Source organism: Natator depressus, chromosome 28 (genome assembly GCF_965152275.1).
Source record: "Natator depressus isolate rNatDep1 chromosome 28, rNatDep2.hap1, whole genome shotgun sequence".
Lineage (NCBI taxonomy): Eukaryota > Metazoa > Chordata > Testudines > Cheloniidae > Natator > Natator depressus.
Window position 1 is genome coordinate 2,488,060 of NC_134261.1, and position 25,432 is coordinate 2,513,491.

The window sequence follows — 25,432 nt, forward strand, 5'->3', positions numbered from 1 at the left end:
CATTGAGAAGAAGGAAAAGTAAGTCTCTAGCTGGGACGGTTGTGAAACAAGCCTTCAAAATGTGACCCAACTGTTACCGATGCAGGGAGACTGCCTGAGTCTGCAGAGAGCCTGAGCCCATTGCTAGATGGGGGAGCTGTCCTGAGTGTAACCGACACAGCAACTCTGCCTGAGTCTGCAGAGAGCTTGAGCCCATCTCTCTGAGAAGGGGGTAACGGCCCTGAAAATAATTGACATAGCGAGTCCTGCTTGAGTCTGCAGAGAACCTGAGCCCCACCCCCTGCCATGGGGCTCAGTGATCAGCAGGAGAGAAAGCAGCAGGCTTGACTCACTCTGCCACCCAAACAGATACCCTCTGGTGAGGAGAAGGGACCTCCACTGTGCCCAGGAGGAAAGAGCGTGCCGCTTATGTTCCTGGGGGTGAGGTAGCAGGCTCATGCCTCTTTGGGAGGTGAACTGCCACTGTGAATGGGGTGGATCATGACCACTCTGGAGCCCCAGATCACCTTCATTAAGCCCTGCAGGGAAAGGACGAAGTGGGTAGCGATTGCTTCTGAAAATGTCTGAACAGCTGAGCCAGAGCTCGGCAAGCAGAAGTCGGAGCTGCAGGGAAGGATCAATTATGAGGAGCGTGATTGCTCATCTCCTGTAGGGAACAAGAGTGGAGGAAGTCAACAGATCCAGGGGGGCAACGAAACCCACCATCTGGGATCTCCCAAGCTGGCAATCACACCAATAGACCTTGCGGCTCCTGCGGGAGGGAGGGCAGGCTATCCACACAGGGACATCTGCTCCACAGAGACACTTGCAAAGAATAACCAGGCCCAGAGCGTGGGAGAGAAACATCTGTTCAGCACTCTGGGGACCACCCGGAGAAAGGGGAGGAGGGGAGGTTAGACAGGAGCCAGGCGAGGCCGCCGGTGGCAGGGCTCTGAGCAGTGTAACCTCTGTGATGACTGGGCTCGTGTGATAATTGCTCAGTGGGTGTTTCTGTCTCAGTGAACGGCAGCCGGGCTCCCTGCCCATTGACCTGTGTCTGTCTGCAAAGAGACAGCTCTGTGAAGGGGAGAAAAAAAATCCCTCGCTGTTCAAAATGTGGCGAGGAGCCCTTACATCTCCCAGGCATGCGTCTGTCTGGCTCACTCTCTCTCTATCTGGTCCCCCCTGGCCATCTTTCTACCACCTTTCCAGGTTTTATTGCCACAAGGCAGCATCTGGCAGGGGACGTTTTTGCTCCGACGTGCAAGACAAGTGATGTATGTAAGATCCAAGCCCCCAACCGAGATGAGAATATGTTTTCTGGTTGGGTGTGATGAGGAATCAACCCAGTTTCTTGTCAGCCCCGGTCATCCGAATATCACAAGTCAGGCCCCCAAAATCATGTGATTGGCTTGAAAAAATCACGAGACTTTGAAAAATAATACATTTGGGGTCTTCTGATGGGCCTTGTGAGTTTTGAGCCATTGTGTGTGTGTGTGTGTGTGTGTGCGGGGGGGGGGGGGGGGGATGGTTTCAAGTTTTTTTCCCTTGCCGACGAGAGCTAGAAATGTATGATTTTTTTTTTCTGTTTAAGCGAAAGCTGTGATTCTCGCAGAATCACGTGACTCCGGGAGCTTTAAGAAAAAACCATCAACGATTGGCAAGGCTGAATGGAGCCTCACGAATCTCCCAGCTGGCAGAGAAGGCTGTGATATCAGCTCCATTTTGCAAATAAGGAAACTGCAGTCTGGAGAGATTAGCAACCATATTTTCAAGTGTCCTCTAATTATGGGATACTTGAGATTACTTAGACCTGATTTTCAGAGGCTCACAACTCCACAGGGAGCTGGGGTTGCCGAGCACCTCTGAATAGCAGGCCCTAAAATCCTTAAATCTGTCCCCTAAGAATCGAGGGAATCAAAAATTTGGAAAAATCTCTCTTGAGTTATTTGTCTACGGTGACACACAAAGTGACATATGCTTAGGAAAGACGGTGTAGCAGTGATGTAAGACATGGATGTGGCAAGAGGATGTCACATGAATAAGAATTCACTGACACAAAACTTTAATTAGGTTGCCCTGAGGTACTTTGTGCCCTTCCTGAAATTCAAGTTCAGCAAAACTCAAACCTCTGAAAACTAGGCAATACAGAGTCAAGGTACACGCCGACACAACCTTAACTCTGCCCTCTTTCAGCACTGCCCGATTTACCCATAATGCTCATAGTTGCACTGTGCCTTCCCAGATAGTGCGTGTAGGAAGATTCTGGGTCATACCAATGGTCCATCTAGCCCAGTATCGTCTTTCGACAGCGGCTGGTGCAAGATGCTTTGGAGGGAGTGAACAGAACAGGGTAATTATTGAGTGATCCATCGCCTGTCGTCCAGTACCAGCTTCTGGCAATCAGAGGCTGAGGACACCCAGAGCATAGGGTTGTGTCCCTGACCATCTTGGCTAATAGCCATTGATGGGCCTGTCCTCCATGAATTTATCTAGTTCTTTTTTGAACCCAGTTATACCTTCACAACATCCCCTGGCAAGGAGTTCCACAGGTTGACTGTGCGTTGTGTGAAGAAATACTTCCTTTTGTTTGTTTTAAACCTGCTGCCTGTTCATTTCATTGGCCGTCCCCTGGTTTGTGTGTTATCTGAAGGGGTAAATAATACTCCTTTATTCACTTTCTTCACCCCAGTCATGGTTTTCTAGACCTCTCTCATATCCCCCTTAACTCGTCTCTTTTCTAAGATGCACAGTCCCAGTCTTGTTCATCTCTCCTCACAGGGAAGCTGTTCCATCTTCCTCCTCATATTTTTTTTGAGATGGGGTGACCAGAACTGCACACAATATTCAAGATGTGGGACCATACATAGTGGAATGATGATATTTCTGTCTTCTTATCTATCCCTTTCCTGCATGGAAACTTTTTAAAAACACCATAATAGAGGCTCTTGTGACAGTTCAGCTATATTCACCTCTTGAACCAGATCCTGTGCTCCACTTAAGGCTAGATCAAGAATTGCCTCTCTCCTTGTGGGTTCTAGGGACTAGCTGCTCCATGAAGCAGTCGTTAATGGTGTTGAGAAATTTTATCTCTGCATCCCATCCTGCGGTGACGTGTTTCCAGTCAATAAGGGGATAGTTGAAATCCACCATTATTATTGGATTTTCTGTTTTTGTACCCTGTCTAATCTCCCTGAGCATTTCACAGTCACTTGGGGAACAGGGCACGTGACAACTGTAACAGAATTAAATGCCTTCTCTTTTCTAAAGCACAGCTGGTTTGTAGGTGATCTGTATCGAACAGGCCAATGATGGCCATCAACTGAATATCCACCTCCAGGACCTCGCTAGATATCTATCCGGGTGGCTCCCCTGCAGACTAAATCCTTCTGGGATTTGTCACAATGCCGATGCTGTTCTGAACAGGAGCTCCCTATGCCTGTTCTGCACTCAGACACTGAGCCTGCTCCCCAGAAACAACCCCATACTTGCTACATTTTACAATCCCTTCAGCAAAGCTCTCAGCCATGGCTTCTTAGTAGGGATAAAGAGCAGCTGGTTAGCACCGGCACATCCAGATGCTGCCCAGCCTGGTGACACTGACTGGGGCCCGAGAGACTCCCCTCCTTCCTCTTCAGGGAATCGTGGTTCCTTTGAGCCATGGGGAAGCCCTGGGTCTAGTGCGGTGACAATATGCAATTTGAAGGGCGGACGTGTCTATTGGCTTGGAGCTGCCAGGCCCTGTCACTTCAGGGAGAGTACATCCCATCTGTGAGACAGACAGCAGAGAGTCATCTGATGACGTGGGCTTTAGCGCACGAAAGCTTATGCTCAAATAAATTTGTTAGTCTCTAAGGTGCCACAAAGACTCCTCGTTCTTAGAGCCAAGAACACCGCTTTTGCTTGCCTGACTCCCAGCACGTGCTTTTCACCAGGATTTAGTATTGTGCCAGGCCGGGAAGGGGGTCAAATGGTTCTGAGCTTGACCCCTGGACAACTCCGCCACCACCGATGAGCGTCCCCCTTACAGCTATGGCAGTCACTGGCATGGAAAAGTGATGTTAGGGAAATGTTCTGTGTATTTTTAGCTGCTTTCGGGATGATTTAGCAACTGGAAACAAGGAGGAGAGCCAGCATCACATAACCAGCCAGCTCTCTATGGACTTCAGCATTGGAACCACTGCGCTAGGCACTTTACAGACCTGCAAAGGAGCTATGCGTCCTTGATTAGTGTGATAGCACTGACTGGAATCAGAGCTCCGTTGTACAAATGCATAGTAAGAGACAGTCCCTACAATCGGAATAGACAAGGCAGACTAACGAGGTTTAAAATTAAGCTTGATAAATTGTGGAACAGGGTAATATCACTGGGGTGGCCTGTGATAGCAGGAGACTGGACTTGATCCAGAAGGTGATCAGGAACAATCAACATGGATTCACCAAGGGAAAGTCATTCCTTACCAACCTGATTGCCTTCTATGATGGGATAACTGGCTCTGTGGATATGGGGAAATCGGTGGACGTGATATATCTTGACTTCAGCAAAACTTTTGATACGGTCTCCCACAGTATTTTTGCTAGCAAGTTAAAGAAGTATGGATTGGATGAATGGACTATAAGGTGGATAGAAAGCTGGCTAGATCATCGGGCTCAACAGATAGTGATCAACGGCTTGATGTCTCGTTGGCAGCCGGTATCAAGCGGAGTGCCCAAGGGGTCGGTCCTGGGGCCAGTTTTGTTTAACATCTTTATTAATGATCTGGATGATGGGATGGATTGCACCCTCAGCAAGTTTGCAGATGACACTGCGCTGGGGGGTCGGGATAGGGTCCAGAGTGACCTAGACAAATTGGAGGATTGGGCCAAAAGAAATCTGATGAGGTTCAACAAGGACAAGTGCAGAGTCCTGCACTTAGGACAGAAGAATCCCATGCACTGCTACAGGCTGGGGACCAACTAGCTAAGCGGCAGTTCTGCAGAAAAGGACCTGGGGATTACAGTGGATGAGAAGCTGGCTATGAGTCAGCAATGTGCCCTTGTTGCCAAGAAGGCTAACGGCATATTGAGCTGTATTAGTTGGAGCATTGCCAGCAGATCAAGGGACGTGGCTGGGATGATTTAGTCGGTGTTGATCCTGCTTTGACCAGGGAGTTGGACTAGATGACCTCCTGAGGTCTCTTCCCACTCTAATCTTCTATGATTCTATGATTCTGAGGTCGCTTCCAATCCAGTATGTGTCCATGGTCACCCGACAGGTGAGTGGCAGCAAATGCATTCGACCCCTGGACTCCAGGCAATTTACAATCTAATCTGGCATGAACAGAATTTTCACAAGACGGGGCCTAGTCAATCCTTCATCTCTTGGATGAGATGTGTCCTGGTTGACAAGCGCCAAATGTACAGATAAGGATGCAGTCTACAGATGTGACGCCAAAGAGTTGTCAGCTGAGGATGAATTTTTGGTCCAGATTCAAATCCATAATCAAGAGGCAAATAAAACCCCTGTAGCCCGACCCTGATTATCTGTGCCATCCCGTTTCTTTATCCCTAACCTATGCCGCTTGCTTGGGTGTTCAGAATACCCTTAAATATAGCTGTTCTGCTTTTTAAAAATGGCGGGCAACCTTGCAAGTATTTTTAAAATTTATTTACGCACTTTTAATAGAAAGGCCTTTCACTATGTTCTCAAAAGAAGCTGCTTTGGAACGACCCTTTGGTTGATCTACCTGGGGCTTCCCAGTGAAAACGGTCACACAAAAGGAAATGAAGAATGAATCTCTCATCTGCTTGACCAGTGGTAGCCTCTCACCGGAAAAAGAGAAACGGCCCAGCCATCGAGGAAAGATTCAAAGAAATATGGGAGATTTGTGATTATGGAAAAATTAACACACCAATTATGTATCCAGCAAAATAGAGAGATAGATACTTGGATATCTGGTTAACATTTATTCAGTACTCAAAATACATTCATTTGCAAAAAAAAAAAAAAAAGAAAAGCACACCCTGTTCAATTTTTTTGAATATTAACATTAGACAGACATACCTGGTTATTGGTGCTTTCTCTGTAGTATGGTGACACCTTGTTAAATAAAAAGATCTGATGACTATATTCCTGTGTAATGTCTCTCGAACCAACAGCTAACTGTTGTGATGATTGTCTTGTTTCTGATATTTACATGGCAAGGATTTGCAAACTTCTTAAAATTCCCTAAATAAATAGTTTAAAGAAGAAGAAGGCTGCTCTGATCTTTCTGATGGTATTAATACTTAACATTTCTAGAACATCTTTACACCCAGGTCCTCAGCTGATGTAAATCAGCATAGCTCCATCAAAGTCAGTGGAAGTAACCAGTTTACACCATCTGAGACGTCAACCTTTAATCTTCAGCGCACTGCATTACTGCCTAATTAATCCTCACCATGACACCAGTGTGTATTGTTACAGGCGAGTAATTATCGTCATTTTTGTTTCACAGAGGGGGAAACGGTGCCATAGAAGGGCAGAGTGTTAGCGGCAGGGGTAGGAATGACGCACACTCCATGCTGAGAAGCAAAGCGGCATCCACCCGTTTCCCCAAACCTGGGCGCATCCTGGAATTTTTCCAGCTCACGGTTTTACAATCTTTCCAAAGATTTTTTTTTTAAATTTCCAAAATTAAAAAAATACATACTGTATTTATATGGAAACCAAGTCCCAGAACAGTACCCTGAACTACCTCACTTAACTAAGATCACATCTATATGATGTTATATATATTAACATGCTATTTTTGTCAGCCTTAAAATCCACCCCTGTGCAGATGGCGAGCCCAAGGCCTATGCACCCATTAAAGCCTACTGCAAGTGAGTGACGGCTCTGTTTAGTATCAGCTGCAGTGCATATTACCCTGAGTAGCCCCACAGTGGAATTACTCGCTGTAGTAAATCCTATGCCATGGTAATAAATTTTAAGCCAGGATTCACATACAGTTCTTCAGGCCCCAGTCGAAAACTTAGCCCCATTATGCTGGGTGCTAAACATGTATGTAGCAGAAGAGGCAGACCCTACCTTGAAGAGCTTACAGCCTAAATAAACCAGACAGATGCGGGGACTGCAGCACAGAAAGAGAAACTGACTTGCCCCCAATCCTGTAGGGAATGTGTGGCAGAGCTGCAAATTGGGCCCTTTTCTCCTGAGATCCCGACCTGTTTCTGACCTGCAAGACCATGCGGTGGTAAATGCTACAACTTTTCTAGTCCACGTGTGCAAAAATTAGCCGGGGTGAAACCATGGCCCGTCACTGCCAAAACTCCCATTAACTGCACTGGGCCAGCATTTTGCCCTCTGGTTCTTTAGCGTTGAACGTGGCATTCCCCCATTGTTATAGGTCGCCACACAAATTTAACATGTTATTAAAGAGAGAGAAAAAAAGCATCAGTATAGAAGACCAGTGGGGAAGAGGCCAAGGCCATGGCAGTTGTCTTGAAAGATTTTCCCAGTGCAAACAGAGCCTGAGACAGTTCCCTTGGGGGAACTGCCGTCTGGGTATGGCCGTCTCGGCTCTTTGATCCACTTGCAAGACAAAATGCGGTGGGCGAACCATTCTGATAAACACTACGACTTCTCTATTAGCACTGTGCTATGTTTCTTCAGTGGTCTCCCTCTGACAGTTGCTGAGCTACAAAGAAACATCAAACAGAGATGAGAGACAGGGGTAAAAAAAAAACAAACCCAAAAAACAACACAACCCACCAAACCGTTCCCTGGGGAGTATAGACCAAGCCACAAACAGCCAGCGTCAAGTTGAAGAAGAGTTTCTCTTATTGTCAGAAAATGTGTGTTTTGCTCTGTGTGTATCTTTTTGTTTTTTAACAATATGATAATACCATACTAACCACCCTGCAAACATAATAAATTGGCAGCTTCGAAACCAGATGATCAGATGCCCCTTTAATTTCTTCCCCCTTCCCAGCAGCTAACCAGAGGGCGAAATAAGTCAAAGATCATGAAATCAACTGCCACAAAAAAGCCCTTGTCTATTGCATTTTAAAGCCAAAGAGAAAAACCCCAACCCACCCCTTTCGCCTCCAAATTCGTCCAGAACCATTGGCTTCTAGCGCTGCCAGGGAACTGTTTCAACATGAATGAATAGGATCAGCGCCCATGCTCCTGAGGGCTGTAGGGGGTGTTGAATTAAATATAAAAGGCACAGAGGGAAACATTTGGTTGGCAAGCAGTGTTTCCCTGCAGGCGATGGGCATATCCTATGTGGGTATTTATGACTATTCTGCAGGGGGAATGGAGCTGAGAATTAAACAGCATTCATAGTGGTGTGCATGCAAATCCGAACCCTTTCCTACCAGATTTAACACCACAGTTAATAGAAATACAGCACCTATGGCTAGGTTACGATTATGAAAATTACGACTGCAGTTGTAAGGCAGTTAAAACTCCTTGCTGGGAGTTCTGCCTGTGTTAAAATTGCACAATCGGGTCCTACCTTCTAATGGTCACCTGTCTTGGATTCCCAACTTTTTTCTTTTTTTCAGATAGATTCCCCAGAAATGTTGTCCCAGAAGGCTGGCTACCTCTGACAAAGAATGGCGTAGAGTCTTTAGAGTTCAAAAGTCTTGTCTAGAACGGGCTTTATCCAGAAAATAGTGACTGCGGCTCTCTGACCCGTATTATGCGGGAGGCCAAACTAATCTCTTCTGGACTTAAAATCTGTGAATTTTTCTCTCCTGGAATTGACAGTTGTAGAGAGAGCTTACAGAGGGGAAAAATGAATAATCATCATACTTTCCCTGTATATATTGAAGAGAAATTCTTCCCCCACCCAACCCTGGCTTGTAATTTTATTTGCTTCTTCCAGGCGTCAGAGTATTTGAAAATCAAAAAAGTTTAGAGGGTGTTTCATATTGTGCTGACATGCTTAACCGTTCCCAGGATTGGATCCATATTTAGAAAGGATTTCTCCATTTGCCTTGTGGTGTGATTAGCGGTCTCTTTTATTTTAATATACAGAAAACGAAACAAGCGGGGTATAATATGCCTGCAAAGGAAAACAAAAGGTAGAAAGATGGTTTAAAAACAAATATAAGTAGGGAACTCCAGGATCTGTTCGGATCCTCAATTTGGCCCTGATCCTACAACTGAATCTGCTAGCATAGACCAGGATTGGGGCTTTTATTTTACCTGCTATATTTTTTGAGTTGGTGAGGATAGTCCTAGAAACCTAGATGCGTTTGAAAAGAAGATGGAATCAGAACAGGACTGCATCCCTTATTCCTATAGGAGGGGTTCCACAGCTTTTATTTTGCGGGGGTGCAGGTGGGGAAAGGGTATTTGAAATGCAGGTATTTTAAAGCTACGGGAGACTGTATTCCTTCAACATTTACTTTAGGAGCTCCCTGATTTTAATGGACACAACCAAGCGGCCAATGAGAAGAAAAATAATTAAGCTTGGCATTCCCCAGTTCTAGGTCCAATTCTGTTCCTATTTCAGGCAGTTGCAGAACTCCCCCGTCATCCTCATTAATATCGAAGGTCCGATCCTGCAAACAGGTACATGTGAGAGCAACTTTACCTGGGTAATCCCAAAGTTACATATATCTGTAACGTTTGCAGGATCGGGCTCTGTGGATGAGTGTCCAGGTTGTATTTAGGGCCCAAGCCGACACATGCTGACTATACACATTGTTATGGGGACTACCAACTGTAATAAACGTTGGCTAGGATTACTGAACCCCTATCTCACAATCACTAGGCACCGCAAGCATGTTGAGTCGCAGACATGCAGCCAGTCACAGGATCAGGGCCCTAGAGAGTACTGTATCCCTTATATTTTTAGGAGCACCATCTGCATTTTGGGGGTGGCTGTCAAGAACCTAGATGGATTTTGTGTTCCAGCTACAAGTTTAAGAAAAATCCCCCCTTCAAAAGCAGAAGCTTAAAAGAAAAATAAAATAAGTACAAACAATTATAATATTTTGTTCCCCAATTTTATGTGGGAAAAGTTAAAAACAAAGAAACAAAAAAGAAAGGACAGTGGTTTTTAATAGAAAAGCGGGGGGTTGGGGGGGTAGAAATCTCGTTCTTTTTTTTTGTTTTGTTTTTTTGGTGAGTGTGTGTGGAAAACCTTCTTGAAAAAGATATCAAGGAAAAGACAGAGTTAAATCCATCCCCCCGATGTACTTCACCGAATTTGGACCATGCGTTTAAATTCTTTTTTTTTTTTCCCCCCTTGGTTCTTCCTCTCTTGCCTTAAGCCTAAAGAAAGAGAAAGAGAAAAAAAACAAAACCCCACCACTCCCTTCTGAAGTATTTAAAAGTAAGAAAGGAAGAAAAAAAAATGAGGGCCCCCCCTTCTCTTGTCTCTCACATGAACTAGTAAAGCAGGCAAAAAAAATTATATATATATATATATATATATATGGTGTTACTAGTATGGAACTAGTTAACCTTTAACAATTTATGCTGATGTCACACTGAGCATGAGTACTGATTAATCCCAGCCTTTTCTGTCCTCCCCCCCCGTAAAATATTTTTATTGAGGGAGGTGGGGGGGGGAAGTATAAGAAAAAAGAAATAATTTAGAGCAGCCATCTTTGTTTTATGCAGAAATCTTTCTCTTTCAGTTCCCCCCCAGTGCCAGGAATATACAAATATTGTTCATCTATGCAATGAGCTGAGAGATTCAAACAAGCAACAATAAGGAGAAAAATTAAGAGGGGGGGGTCTTTTTGTTGTTGTTGTGGCTGTTTTGGATTGATTTTGGGGGGGGGGGGCTGGGTTTTTTTGTTAACCTCAAGGAAGAGGTGTGTGTGTGGTGGTGGGGGGGGGTGACTTAAAAATCAAGCCAGCCATTTTGTGTTTTTTTTTTCAATAAAGAAAGGGGTGGGGGGGATTTTTTTCCCTTTTTTTTCCCTCCTGGGGGGGTCTGTTTTAAAAATAATTTAAGGGCGGCCATTTTTGTTCCTTGCTCTTGTGGCAAATATTATGCTGAGCTGCCCCCTCAGAATTTAAATATATTTTAAACCTTTCTCTCGCTTCCTCCCCCCCTTTTATATTTTTTAGAGGGGGGGAGGGGAAAAAGTTAGGTTTTTTTCCCTCTCTTTTTTTGAATTCATGGGACTTTTTCAGGCTCTTCTTTTTTTTAGTGACTGAGGTGATCTGAAGTGGGGGGGGAGGATTTTTGTGTGTGGTGAAGGGGGGTTGTTCCCCCCCTTCTCTCTCTGTGTGTGTCCCTGCCCCCCCCCCCCCAGCACCACCATGGCTTCCCCTCTGAGGGAGGACGAGGAAGAGGAGGAGGAGATGGTGGTGTCTGAGGTGGAGGGGGATGAAGAAGAAGAGGAGGAAGAGGAGGAGGAAGAAGGAGCAGGGGACAACAGCCCAGGCGACATATTCCCGCCCGCTGCTGCTCCACGGGCACCAGCAGCATCAACTCCACCAGCAGCTGCGGCTCCTCCAGGTAAACAACCCCCCTCCCCAGAGCCGGGTGCCAAAACAGCCCCCCTCCCCCTCCAACGGCTTTGGAACTTTGGGGGGGGGGCATTGTTTGTAAACAACCAACGGCTGCGGAACGTTGAGGGGCCGAGAGTTCCGACTTCCGAAGCTCCCCCCCCGCGGCAGCTATCCCCGTCGCGCGCGCGCCGCTGCCCAACGGCTTTGGAACGTTGAGGGGCCGAGAGTTCGCAGCACCCTCCCCCCCCCCGCGCTGCCCAACGGCTGTGGAACGTTGAGGGGCCGAGAGTTCACCCCCGCCCTCCCCCCGCAGGCGCGCGCTGCCCTGAGGGGAAAGTTTCCATCCCCCCCCGCTTCCCCTCTTTGGATCGTTGACGGGCCGAGAGTTCCGATCCCCCTCCCCCTCCCGTGCGCCCGCGCTGCCCAATGGCTTTGGAACGCTGAGGGGCCGAGAGTTCAGCCCTCCCCCCGCGCGCGGTCCCAACGGCTTTGGAAAGTTATGGGGGGCCCCGAGAGTTTGTAACACCCCCCCCACCACGCGCCTCGCGCGGTGCCTAACGGCTTTGGAACGTTGAGGGAGCCCTACCTGCCCCCAGAGATTCTAGTCCCCCCCCCCCCGCGTTTTGAAGGATCAGGATGGGGGGAGGGGTACAGGCAAGTCCCCCTCGACTTGGTTTTGAGGGCCCTCCCCCACCCGAAGTGGCCTCAGTGGGGCCCGATGCTCCCCCATGGATTCCAACGGAGAACAAGATTGCCCCCCCCAACCCCCGAATGCACGGTGGCCCTGATTGCTTGGGGCCTGCTGGGTGCTGGCGGGCAGGACGGGGGATGCTGGGTGTTGGCAGGAGTGGGGGGGGGGCGCTTGGCCCCCGGTGAGCAGAACGGGGCCCACTTGGACCACCTGGCACCGGGTGGCGTGGGGGCTCAGTAACCTGTGGGGTGGGGCCTGCTGGCATTAGGGGCGGTAGGTGTCATTTGTCTCTCTGACTAGTGGTGGTCTCCAGGGGATGGGATCTCAGGGCGTAGGAAGCAGGTGGGGATCAACACCCAACCCGACTCAGTGCCTTGTGGGATGGGCCACCATGGCTCCGGTGCCAGGGAGAGCGTTGGACTCTGGGCAGGGTGAGGGTGAATTGGGAGTGGAAGTGGCTCGGCTGTCCATGGGACAGGGCCACGGTGGTTACCTATATCTGTGTGTGGTGGTCCCTTGTGGGGCGGAGGTCAGTAGCCACAGCTTGTGTGGAGGGGACTTGGCACCCCTCAGGCTAGAGTTATGTCACCTGTGACAGGAGTAAAGGGTGCCTTTAGGAATGAGGCCCATTCCCCTCAACAGGAGTGGATGGGTCAGGGCCGGGTTGGTGATGGCGGGAGTGGAGAGTGAGGGGAGGACGGGGTTAACGGGCTGTGGGGGCAGTGGATGGGTCAGGGCCCGGTTGGCGATGGCGGGAGCGGAGGGTGAGGGGAGGACGGGGTTAATGGGCTGTGGGGGCCGTGGATGGGTCAGGGCCGAGTTGGCGATGGCGGGAGCTGAGGGTGAGGGGAGGACGGGGTTAATGGGCTGCGGGGCCCATGGATGGATCAGGGCCGGGTTGGTGATGGCGGGAGCGGAGTGTGAGGGGAGGATGGGGTTAATGGGCTGCGTGGGCAGTGGATGGGTCAGGGCCGGGTTGGCGATGGCGGGAGCGGAGGGTAAGGGGAGGACTGGGTAATGGGCTGCGGGGGCAGTGGATGGGTCAGGGCCGGGTTGGCGATGGCGGAAGCGGAGGGTGAGGGGAGGATGGGGTTAATGGGCTGCGGGGGCAGTGGATGGGTGAGGGCCGGGTTGGCGATGGTGGGAGCAGAGGGTGAGGGGAGGACGGGGTTAATGGGCTGCGGGGGCAGTGGATGGGTCAGGGCCGGGTTGGCGATGGTGGGAGCGGAGGGTGGGGGGAGGATGGGGTTAATGGGCTGCGGTGCCCGTGGATGGATCAGGGCCGGGTTGGCGATGGCGGGAGCGGAGGGTGAGGGGAGGACGGGGTTAATGGGCTGCGGGGCCCGTGGATGGATCAGGGCCGGGTTGGCGATGGCCAGAGCGGAGTGTGAGGGGAGGATGGGGTTAATGGGTTGCGGGGGCAGTGGATGGGTGAGGGCCGGGTTGGCGATGGCGGGAGCGGAGGGTGAGGGGAGGACGGGGTTAATGGGCTGCGGGGCTTGTGGATGGATCAGGGCCGGGTTGGTGATGGCGGGAGCGTAGGGTGAGGGGAGGACGGGGTTCATGGGCTGTGGGGGCAGTGGATGGGTCAGGACCAGGATGGCAATGGTGGGAGTAGAGGGTGAGGAGAGGACGGGGTTCATGGGCTGTGGGGGCAGTGGATGGGTCAGGACCAGGATGGCGATGGCGGGAGCGGAGGGTGAGGGGAGGACGGGGTTCATGGGCTGTGGGGCCCATGGATGGATCAGGGCTGGCTTGGCGATGGCGGGAGTGGAGGGTGAGGGGAGGACGGGGTTAATGGGCTGGGGGGCCCGTGGATGGATCAGGGCCAGCTTGGCGATAGCGGGAGCGGAGGGTGACGTGAGGCAGGGAGGTCAGTGAGGTCATGGCCAGGCTGAATGTGGCGGGTGCTTTTCGGGACAGGCTCGTCAGCCAGGTTCGGAGAGCAGCGGTTCGGTGCCTCATGTCAAATGGCCGTGTTTCGCGGGTTGCCCTCAGAGCAGTCCGTATTGCCCCTATGTAACTGACTTGCTTCCTACTTCCTGGGGCCCATCCCCTTGGTGTTGGAGTACTGATTTAAAAAGTAAACATTAAACGTTAATGAAATCACGGGGATGCAACCGAAGGCTCTTGTCCTTTAAAAACATTTTGAATCTTTTCCTGCCACCAGACATATCTCTCCCCAGATTCGCTTCGATTTGCTCTCCCTTATAAAGAAAACGTCCGGCGTGGCGGGGGGAAGGAAGCATGAGGAATCGGAGGAGCAGAGAAATCAGGAAGTGTGGGCGTAAAATGCCACTGGTTTTCCTTCTCCCTTTATCATTCCCGTAATTATTAATTTATTTTTAGTCCAGTTAACACATGGAGGCCCTAATCATGGATCAAGGCCCCATTGTCCTAGGCTGTGGGTACCTGGCTAACACATATGTCGTCTCTGTCGCAAGAGTTTACAGTCGATCTAGCAAAGACTTGTCATTCACCATGCGTCATGTGAAAGACGTGCAGGTCTTTTGCCTTCGTCTAAATGGACAGTCTCTGCCCCGATCCTGTTGTTCTCAGCAGTAGGGTCTTTCCGCACATGGATTGGTCGAAACGATCGGTGCGTAGAGAGAGAAAAATTATTAGTTTCAGCCTTGTAGGTAAAGGATTTGTGACTTTAAAAAAAGGGGGTGGGGAAATAAAGCCAATGTTTTTCTGTCACCAAATTTGATTTCCAGGTCCACAAAGTCACTTTGCTTTCTGTTGATTTAATAAATACGTTAATTTTAATGTTGAGTGTTTGGGGCGGGGCTAGTTATTGATGCCAGTGCAAAGACTGCTGTCTCCCTCGACCTGCTTTCGTAGCATTCCCTGCCTGGCGGAAACTTGTGATCGCTACGTATATAAAACCATGTTCAGTGGTTTCAAAGCACTGGGTTTCTGATCATGGAGACACTCGGGTGAGTAGCTTTGCTCATGGAAGTCATCCCATTGGCTTCAGAGTGTGAGTCAAGTTCCTTGTGTTGTGTGTTAAGTCATGCCTGGAAGATGTATGGCCTGGCCTTGCGAGGTCACCTTGGGCGAGCTGCTTCCCCACCCCTTGCCTCAGTTTCACCCTCTGTGAAATGAGGCTAAAGATACTGTTGGCCTGCTTTGGAAAGCGCTTTGAAATCTACTGAAGAAAATAGATAAGAGCTGGGGATAATTATTATATGAGAAAGTGGAGGAAAGATTTGCAGCTTTACGACCTAAAAGGTGTGGCTAATTTAAAGAAAGGCAAAGATTATTCCCCGTTGCGAATACTGATTGAAAAAAAAACACTAGAGAGGGAGAAAAACATTCACTTTATTTTCTCTTGATCAAGAAAACTCACTTTTCAGTTAAAAGGAAAAGGGGTGTGTTTGTGTGTGTGTGTTTAAGCCCCAAGTTTTAAAATAGAGTCTCCTCTTCCCTGCTTTTCAAAATGGTCAGAAATCTATGTTTCAGTTTTAAAAATAGCATTGCTTCATCACGAAAGCGGTGTCCCTCCTTCCCCTCAATCTTTAAATCCACCTCCCGATTCTCCACCTGTAACACTGAGGTGCTTAAGCGAAAGAATCCAGAACCGTTCATAAAATGACCATATGGCTTTGCTTTTTATTGATTTGTATTCACGTACAGGCTGCTGAGCAGAGATCAGGGCCACCTTGAACTAGGCCTTGTATTGAGTAGGCCCTGATCCTGCAAGGCTTTTCAGCATTTATGATGAAAATCCTGGCTCTGTTGAAATCAGTGGGGATTTTCCCTTTGTCCTCAATGAAGCCAGAATTTTGGCCAGAATTTTTTAACTTCTAAACTACTCCAGACCAGGAAGGTAGAAGATCACAGGTTGACTGCTTTTCCCAGAGCCCTCCCTTTCCTGAAAACATCCGAATTGTGGGGCTGCTTCTGGAAAGAGTTAAACACGCACGTAGCAATGTGGACAGCTAAAGTCACTGATAGAAGCGGGATTCCTTGTGGGATCAGAATTAAGCACCCGATTAAGTCTTCGCAGGATTGGATACCCGCAGGATGTAACACCCTGGTGCCCGCTTCGGATGCTAGTCTAAGAAGCAAGTTCCTGATCTGAAGAGGTGCGAAGGCTCCCCATTTGTACTGAAGTCTGCTGGAGCTGGAGGTGCTCAGCACCTTTGCAAATCAGATCACTAAAGTTTGCAGGAGGGTGCTTTATAATTACCCCCCCAAAAGGGGCACTTTAAGTAGTATTTCCCTGTAAAACAACCAAATGGAAATTCTTACGGGATCTGAGAAATGTGGGGATATGTTTAGTCCCTGATCCTGTGATTGATGACGGATCCAGCTGGAGGATTGGCGGCCTTGGTTGCGTTCCAGCGTGAAATCTCTTCCAAAGTAGCTGTCCCCTCTCCTGAGTAGGGCACTGGGAACTCCACCAGGTTTCCTTGGCAAGAGTTTTCCTCACATTGGTCCTAAAGCGGTGACTGCTTTTCCATCTCCTGCTAATCCAGCTCATCGTCTGAAATGCTGGAAGGTCTCAGTAACCTTCCTACTTCTGCACTGGGTCTCTGATCTCTCCCAGCCCCCCTGCTGGAGCTGCATTTGCCAGGGACATTTCCTTGTCAGCTGGTGTCCCTGTGGATTTATACCAGATAAAGGCCAAATTTGCAAAGGGGCTCAGCAACCCACCTGAGAACAAGGGGGAAAGAGGTGGGCGTTACACACTTCTGAAAATCTGTCTGCTTCAGTCAGTTGCTTAATGGGGGACCCAAGCGCTTGCTGAAAATCTCCCTCGTAGCCTGTATTTAATTCGGCAGAGTTCCCGAGGTGCGTCGCCAAATGAAGTTGTACCCGTAATCCCTCCCCACCAAACCTGACTGGCGAATTTCTACCTTGCGGACAATGATTTTTAAAGCCACTATTAAAAATAAGAAGGGCCCATTCCCCTGCCCCGGTGGAAATGTCTCCACCCACTCCCCGTCCCCTTTCGTAGATAAAGGATCTATTCTTGGTTTGCTTGTCTTTTGTTTAAATTTAAATATGCAAGTGGAGTGGAAAAGACATCTGTAGTGAATGAGATGAAGATTCTTGAGTCTTTCTTTTGTTGCTGGTTACAGTGAAATAACTCTTGATTTCTGGTTTTAGTTAAATCTCCATCCCGCCATCCCTTGTTGCGTTATATAATATCTATGTGTGTGCAAGTATTTTTATATATATATATATATATATATATACACACATATATATTAGAAATAATTTTTTTTTCCAAGGTAGGGAGTGGAAATGTCACGTGTGTGGAAAATTCTAGTTGATTGCCTGCCAAAATACCCGTCTCGGCTGCGCATGTGCATCAATATTATGATTAGGGAGGGGGGGGAATCTGAAAGGGGTGGGGGGGAAAAAAGAAAAGATTGATGGCAGGATTAGAAATTGACGGGATTGAGGGGCTGTAAGGATGCACCGTGGCCTGCCCCGCTCCCCTCGGCTTTGTCAATTACATCCCACCGGGAACTGAGCGGCGGCGCAGGGATGGAACAAGGTGATTCAAACCCAGAGGGCTGAAGAGATAATGTTGTATTGTCAGAAGAAACTGGGACGGAGCCAGATGCTTAGACAGAAGGGGCTGGTGGCTGAGGCAGGCTCCGACAGGAATCTAGGCGGGGAGGGTGCGAAGGCAAGTCCACCCCGTTGGCTGCGTCTCCATTTTTTATTTTTTGCATTTTGATTTGCAAGGCAAAAGAGCTGGTGGTGTCAGCTACTCTGTGTGTGTGTGTGTGCGCGCGCGTGTGTCAGAGGGCGGTGTTGTCATTTCTAACCTAGCAAGGCATCCCCTGTTGAGGTGACTGGCATCATCCGACAGGTCATTCCTCTCTGTGCAGCTGAGTTCATGTTTGCCCTGCACCTGGCGCAGGGGTTTGGCCAATGTCTCTCTCCCGCAGCCAGCATGCAGTGTGAAGTTGCCAAAGGATTATTAGATGAGGAATCCACCCCGGGTAGGTGGTTGCAGGCTCCTGCATAAACCAGTGCATTTGTCTTGTCTTCCCTGAGGTTGTTTTTTCCCCTCCCTCCCTCCCCTGCAGGCCAGGGAAATCCATTATCTTCTTTTGTAAATCCAGGCTCACCGCTCTGTTGTACCCAAGGCCCCGATCATCCAGCAAGTGGGACCCACTTGTATGCTTTGTTAGATTGGGGCCTGCGGGCAAAGACGTGGCAGTGTGAATTTAGCACTGGTAAAGGATATTAGTTTGGGATCCCGGAGAGGACAGTGTGATCAGTGTGCTTAATCTGTGACCTACAGGGACCCTTTCCGGGGGCTTGAGAGGGCATCCGTGACCCCGTTTAGTTCTAGACCTCTGTCAAAAGACAGCCAGTTAGTGCCAGTTGTGATTTATGTGGCCATCTGCCCCACGGGGAGCCAGGCTAAGAACCTGCCAGCTTGTCACACGTGTAGGGTCACCGAACATACGTCGGATAACGACGCGGGCTTGATTGGGATGGATGAGCTAGAGGAGAAAGGCTCTGTGTCCGGGGGATGGAACTCCTGAGCCAGGAGACAGACGCACAACGGTTTCTTGGGCAAACTCTGGAGTCTGATCCTGTCTGTCCAGGGGGCCCTGAGCCCCTTACAAACATCCCGCCGGCTCTGTGGGGAAGGGACATGTCGTTATCCTCAGAACTGAGGGCCCCAGGGATCGAAGGCCGGATGTTTAAAGGTTTTTAGGTGCCTAAATCCCATTCATTCCAAATACCTGTAAAAATCTGGGTCTCGGTGACTTGGTTGTATCAGGAGTCTGTGATGGGAATTAAACCCAGATCTTCTGAGTCGTAGTCAAAAGCTTTACCCGCAAGACCCTTTTCCCTCCTTCCTCTGCTTAAACCTAACTTTTAGGGGTCTATCCTGTAAAGTGCCGAGTGCCCATGGCTCACGGCAGGAAGTGCTCCCTGATCAAGGTGTAAGGAGGGGAGTTGGGGCGCTATGGAACAGTTTGAATCCAGCCCAGGTGCCGTTAGGGTAGGGAAGGGTTCCCAAAAGGTGGGGTATCCACCTCTCAGTTGTTCTCAAGTGTCTCCGTTTTTATTTTAAAAAGACCAACGCTACCGGCGGGAGGGAGACAAACCTTGACAATGTGAGGTGAGTGTAACTGATGCAGCGATGCTTCCTGAATTTGCAGAGAGCCTGCACCCATTGGTCTGAGAGAGGGGAGTTGCCCCAAGTGCAGGCGATGTTCCCTTTTAGCATATGCACAGCGTGCTGCAGGTGGTAGGTGACCAGGATTCATCACCGAATTTGGTCCGGTGGTTGATTTGCTTCCTCAGCCCAGGGAGCGTGCGACGTGAACGCTGATCCATGCCCCCCAGTGACGCCGCCTGCGGGGGACAGCTCAGCTAGGGAATGAAAGTCATTCCTTTATGACGGCCGTATGGCGGCCCGTTGTGTGAAACGAGTGCAGGGTTCTCAGAAGTCCCACCCGAGCGCCCGTGTCAGACAAAGTGGTTGTAATGCCCCTTCTGGCCTTCAAAATTGACGCCGGGGACCCATCGCTGGCCGTCCCAGCATTGAGGCCTGGCTGGGTTGTGCCTGTTTCTGTCTGCTAATTATCTTCCGTCTCCGGGGCTGCCAGTCTGGCAATTGCCCTGACACCAAATTAAAAAAAAAAAAGGGATCAAAACCCTGTCACCCTGGGTGTGAGGAATTTGGCTGCACGGTGGCGGCGGCTGGGATTCTGGTCTCGCTGGTTTGAGGACGCTGTTCTGAGGACTTAGTCCCCCGAGGTCTCCAGTCAAGCAGGTGGAGAAATTGCTCACGGCGGGGAAAGGAGAGGGGCGAGGCGTGAAAACGGCTGTCTAATTGCTTGTTGAGCGGGCTGTCTCGTGACATTAGCAAGGCCCCGTTACGTCTGGCCTTCCGGAGCTAATCCAAGCTTCTGCGGAGGAGAGCAGACGTTTAAACCGCGGTCCAAAAAGGGCGCAGAGGTTGACTGCCGCCGCGCTGAGCAAGGAGGGAATTGGACCCATTGACAGCGGAGCGACTCCTGGTTGACACCGGGGTGAGTGAGAAGAGAACGGGGGGGCGTGCTTCAGAATCCCCACGCTGCACCCCACAAGCTCTGTCCGTTTTTGCCGGTATGCTGAGGACGGCGCTGCAAAGCTCTCGTGCCATTTGTTGATTTCCTTAAATCCTCAGCTCCCGGAGTCATGAGACTTCCAGCTTTGGCTGTTTGAAAATAGCAAGCTGCTTCCTCTCTGGGTTGTGGGGGAAAGCTTGAAAACATAAAGCCAGGAGGAGGAGGGTGGGGGGCGGGGGAGGGGGAAATCCGGGATTTATTATTTATTTTTTAAATCTCAGGGTTTTGTTGTTTTTTTTAAAGCCGACCTCATAATTTTCTTTGCGGCCGGACTCATGGGTTTTGAAGGCTTCGGCTTGGCAGCGTCCAGTGGATTAAAAAAAAAATCCCCTTTCCCTGAGGTCTGGCTTCAGTCATTCATACTACCCTGGGCCACAGGCGAGGGAGCCAGAATCTCTTTTCCTCTGCTCTTCGGCACATAACTCAGAGCCTTGCTTGTTTCAAACCGCCGTCGGCCTTGCCAGGATCCCGGTCGTTTGACATTCGATAGCTGCTGCGAGGTGATTGACTCATGGGTTTGCTGCTGCTGGCCTCTCAGGTCGTGACCCATCTTGGGTTCTGATCCCATCGGATCTCACAAGCTGGGTAGGACTCGGGGGACGGAGGCACCAAGCTCAAGGAGGGGGAGTGGAATTAGTATTAGTTGGTGATGGGAACGGTTCACTTCCTGTCTCAAATGCAGCTATTTTAGTGAGCATGTGTGCCTATGTCTACCCTCCCAGCTGCCGCATGGACACACCGTTAGTGTCTTGGAAATCCAACGCAGTCTCGACTGTTTCTAAGTTCAAGTAACAGGATTAAAAGACAACACCACCTCAACCATTTGGCAATTCGGTGTCCAGCTGCTTGCTCCTAAGGGCCTGGCCTGCCACGGTGCTGGGTTTTTTGGGGGTTATTCAAACTCCTGCCTTCGATTTGCAGGGGGTCACTCTGCTGGCTGCCTCGAAGAGTGTGGAGGTTTCTTAGAGTTTAAGTCTGAAGGATCATCCGATGAAGTGAGCTGTAGCTCACGAAAGCTTATGCTCAAATAAATTGGTTAGTCTCTAAGGTGCCACACGTACTCCTTTTCTTTTTGCGAATACAGACTAACACGGCTGTTACTCTGAAATCTGACCTCCTGTGATATCACCGGGTTACGCCTATAGGGAGCCTGATTACTTTAGTTACACCAAAGCATCTTGATGTTGCGTTAGCAGGAGCGTCGTAAGCCAGACACGAGAAGTAATTCTTCCGCTCTGCTTCGCGCTCATACGGCCTCAGCTGGAGTAGTGTGTCCGGCTCTGGGTGCCGCATTTCAGGAAAGAGGTGGACAAATTGGAGAGAGTCCAGAGAAGAGCAACAAAAATGATGAAAGGTCTAGAAAACATAAGCTCTGAGGGAAGGTTTAAAAAATTGGGTTTGTTTAGTCTGGAGAAGAGAAGACTGAGAGGGGACGCGATCGCAGTTTTCAAGTACATAAAAGGTTGTTACAAGGAGGAGGGAGAAAAATTGTTCTTCTTAACCTCTGAGGATAGGACAAGAAGCAGTGGGCTTAAATTGCAGACAGGGCGGTTTAGGTTAGACATTAGGAAAAGCTTCCTACCCGTCAGGGTGGTTAAGCGCTGGAATAAATTGCCCAGGGATGTTGTGGAATCTCCATCATTGGAGATTTTTAAGAGCAGGTTAGACGAACACCTGTCAGGGGTGGTTTAGATAATACTTAGTCCTGCCATGAGGGCAGGGGACCAGACTAGAGGACCTCTCCAGGTCCCTTCCAGTCCTATGATTCTACATTCAGGAGACTAAACTGGCGGAGAACAGAAGAGACCGAGGTGCCCCCAATGTCCGAGACTCTTGTGATACTAAGTGAGATTTGTGGCCAGGTGATCCCAGCAAGCAATCTGCACCCACTGAAGAGTCAGGCGAACCCCCGGCAAAGGTCCCTGCTGATCTGACCTGGTTGGCGGCGGGGGGGAATGAATTCCTTCCTGAGCCCAAATCTGGGTTGTGATTTCAGTCCTCCACCCTGATCACCTCAGAGAGACGGACAGACTGGAAATCCAACAAGCGCCTTTGCATCTGATCTTCCCTCCCTGCGTTTTGGGGGTGGGGTGGGGGGCACCCCGTTGTGCCCTGACCAGGCTCCCTCGCTGCCTTCCTGCTGGGGCCACAGGAGCAGGGCTGCCTCAGAACTCTGAATCGAGCTACACATCAGCTTTGTGCCTGTTGCTACAAGTCTTTTGTCCATCCTGAACCTATTTCCATTGAATTTAGGGCGAGTTTCAGCAGGGCTGGAACAAGTACTGGGTGCAAGCCCAATTTAGGGGACTAAGGGTTTAACTGCACCAGGAAATCGACTGGAATAGTTCCCCACGTGAATACTATTCTGAAATCAAAGTCATTTTAGTCCAGAACAGTAACTCTGCTTAGGAAGAGAATTCAGTTACACTGAACGAAGGCCTCTCTTATTCTGAACAAACAGTCTCCACTCAGGGGTGTAATGTGGTTCAAAAGCATAGCTTTCGTTAATCTGGATTAATTTCCCCAAATCCTAAAGCCCTGATTCTGTCTGTTCCTGTGCACCTGTTGATGTGGAAAAAGATCAGCGGTTTGGAAAACCTGCCCTGTGAGTCCGTGTGGAAGGATTTGATTTTTATCGGTGAAAGCTGGTAAATGTCGATTTCATAGAATCATAGAATCATAGAATATCAGGGTTGGAAGGGACCCCAGAAGGTCATCTAGTCCAACCCCCTGCTTGAAGCAGGACCAATTCCCAGTTAAATCATCCCAGCCAGGGCTTTGTCAAGCCTGACCTTAAAAACCTCTAAGGAAGGAGATTCTACCACCTCCCTAGGTAACGCATTCCAGTGTTTCACCACCCTCTTAGTGAAAAAGTTTTTCCTAATATCCAATCTAAACCTCCCCCATTGCAACTTGAGACCATTACTCCTCGTTCTGTTATCTGCTACCATTGAGAACAGTCTAGAGCCATCCTCTTTGGAACCCCCTTTCAGGTAGTTGAAAGCAGCTATCAAATCCCCCCTCATTCTTCTCTTCTGCAGACTAAACAATCCCAGTTCCCTCAGCCTCTCTTCGTAAGTCATGTGCTCTAGACCCCTAATCATTTTTGTTGCCCTTCGCTGGACTCTCTCCAATTTATCCACATCCTTCTTGTAGTGTGGGGCCCAAAACTGGACACAGTACTCCAGATGAGGCCTCACCAGTGTCGAATAGAGGGGAACGATCACGTCCCTCGATCTGCTCGCTATGCCCCTACTTATACATCCCAAAATGCCATTGGCCTTCTTGGCAACAAGGGCACACTGTTGACTCATATCTAGCTTCTCGTCCACTGTCGCCCCTAGGTCCTTTTCCGCAGAACTGCTGCCTAGCCATTCGGTCCCTAGTCTGTAGCGGTGCATTGGATTCTTCCATCCTAAGTGCAGGACCCTGCACTTATCCTTATTGAACCTCATCAGATTTCTTTTGGCCCAATCCTCCAATTTGTCTAGGTCCTTCTGTATCCTATCCCTCCCCTCCAGCGTATCTACCACTCCTCCCAGTTTAGTATCATCTGCAAATTTGCTGAGAGTGCAATTCACCGTACCTGCACCAAAAAGATGTCCATAGGTAATCGCTGAAATTTACAAATAGGCAAAGTAAGAAAAACGCTACTTGAGAACTCATTCGAGTTGGATCTGAGGGTAGTTCGTTTGTAAATTTTAACGTGTGATGTTGACAATTTGTGTGTTAGCGGTCATAAAGGTGAACTTTTTGAAGCGCAATGTTATGGTCCTTAAATCAGTGGTCCCCAAACTTTTCACAGTCACGTCCCCCCCCGACCCTGTCTGAGCTTCCGCTCAGGAGCCGGGGCCGGGAGTGGGGCCGTGGCTTGGGGGTGGGCACGGACGGGGTAAGGGAGCCGAGGCTGGGGTCACAGCTGTGGGTGGGTCTGGGGCCTGGAATAGACCTGTGGCTGGAGGTGTGAAATGACCAGCCAGGTCTGCCTACAAACCATAATTTCCCCTTACGCAAGGCTCAAACTCATATCAGCTGCTGCGTGTTTATTATTTTGCAAGAGAAGAGTAATGGGTAAATATCTGTTTCACCCTAAAAGCCCTAATAATGGTGGCTTTCCACAGCTGGACGGGTCAGTAGCACGATCCTAGGGAATGAATAAATACCAGAACGCAGCTCTCTGCCCTTTGGTGAAATAACAGGGTCTTCGGAGTAAATGTAGCATTTAGCCAAGGGGAGGTTGGGGCGGACTGCACGTGTGTATCTCTGCTGCTGGAAATCCACTGCCAGCTGTGAGGAGGATGAAGATGCAATCCGACCTGGTGAGGCCTCGTTTTGGAGAAGCATGTAAAGGCTTGTCAAGGCTTGAAACTTAATTTGGAGGAAGGGAGGGTGAGAATCGAGTAGCGATTCCTGACAAGGAGGTTTGATGGAACAGCTATACCACTCAATTTCCCTATGTAAATAATCCTTAATAGATAACGTGTGACTCCATTCCTAGGAATCTTTCCAGGTTGGCGCTGGCTTCTCTGTAACCTACACTGTACTTGAAGGAAACCGTTGGGCCAGGGTGAAATGCCAAAAGCTATTCTTCCTGCAGGGATCCTTCCTGCGGTGCAAATGGCGTTACGGAAAGAGAACGTTTCCCGGTTCTTCGCTCCTGACGTCAGTCATTCTCAGCAGCGTGGGCTGGGAATGCCAAAATTTGCAAGGAGCCCAGTAATTTAGTGCAATTAGGGTAACGACTCCGAGCCAATCTCGTGCTTCAGGGCTCCGGCCAAGTTGCCTGCAGGGGTCAGGAAGGCATTTTCACCCTGATGCGCAATTGGTATCTGGGAGTGGGAGCCACTTTTCCCGGAAGCATCAGAGGTTGGCCAGAGCTGGAGATGGGACCGTGGGCTGGTGCTTTGATATCGTGCAAAAAATCTGCTTTCTAGCTGCCTGGCTGGTGCATCTGATTGGCCCTTTTGGCCTTGAACTCTAACTGGACAGGGCAGTGGACTGTGCGTCTGTGGGCCAGTCGTTCCCATGCCTGGTGCCTCAGTTTCCCCTTCTCTGCTGATTTCGATTGTAAGCTCTTTGGGAAGGGGATTTTTCTCTGACTAGGTGTTTGTGCAGTGCCTGGCACAGTGTGGGCCTTGGTCTTAGCCGGGGCCTGCTGATGCTTTCATATTACTGCAAAAAAACCCGCAAGAGTAACATTCCCTCAAAACGCCAGATGAG

General features: G+C 49.4%; 1 protein-coding gene across 11 annotated transcripts in view; it reads left to right on the forward strand.

The window, feature by feature from the left end:
* The first annotated feature begins 11,215 nt into the window (after positions 1 to 11,215).
* The window catches only part of CHD3 (chromodomain helicase DNA binding protein 3), a 58,967-nt gene continuing 44,750 nt past the window's right edge, over positions 11,216 to 25,432 (forward strand). For 9 of the 11 annotated variants that reach the window (XM_074941218.1, XM_074941220.1, XM_074941221.1 and 6 more), the window contains exon 1: positions 11,216 to 11,429. In XM_074941218.1, coding sequence (XP_074797319.1) covers positions 11,231 to 11,429 — 199 coding nt within the window. In that variant the 5' untranslated portion in view covers positions 11,216 to 11,230. Of the gene's footprint in view, positions 11,430 to 17,480; positions 17,626 to 25,432 lie in introns of those variants that run through there. The other 2 variants (XM_074941227.1, XM_074941228.1) reach the window with 1 other exon arrangement.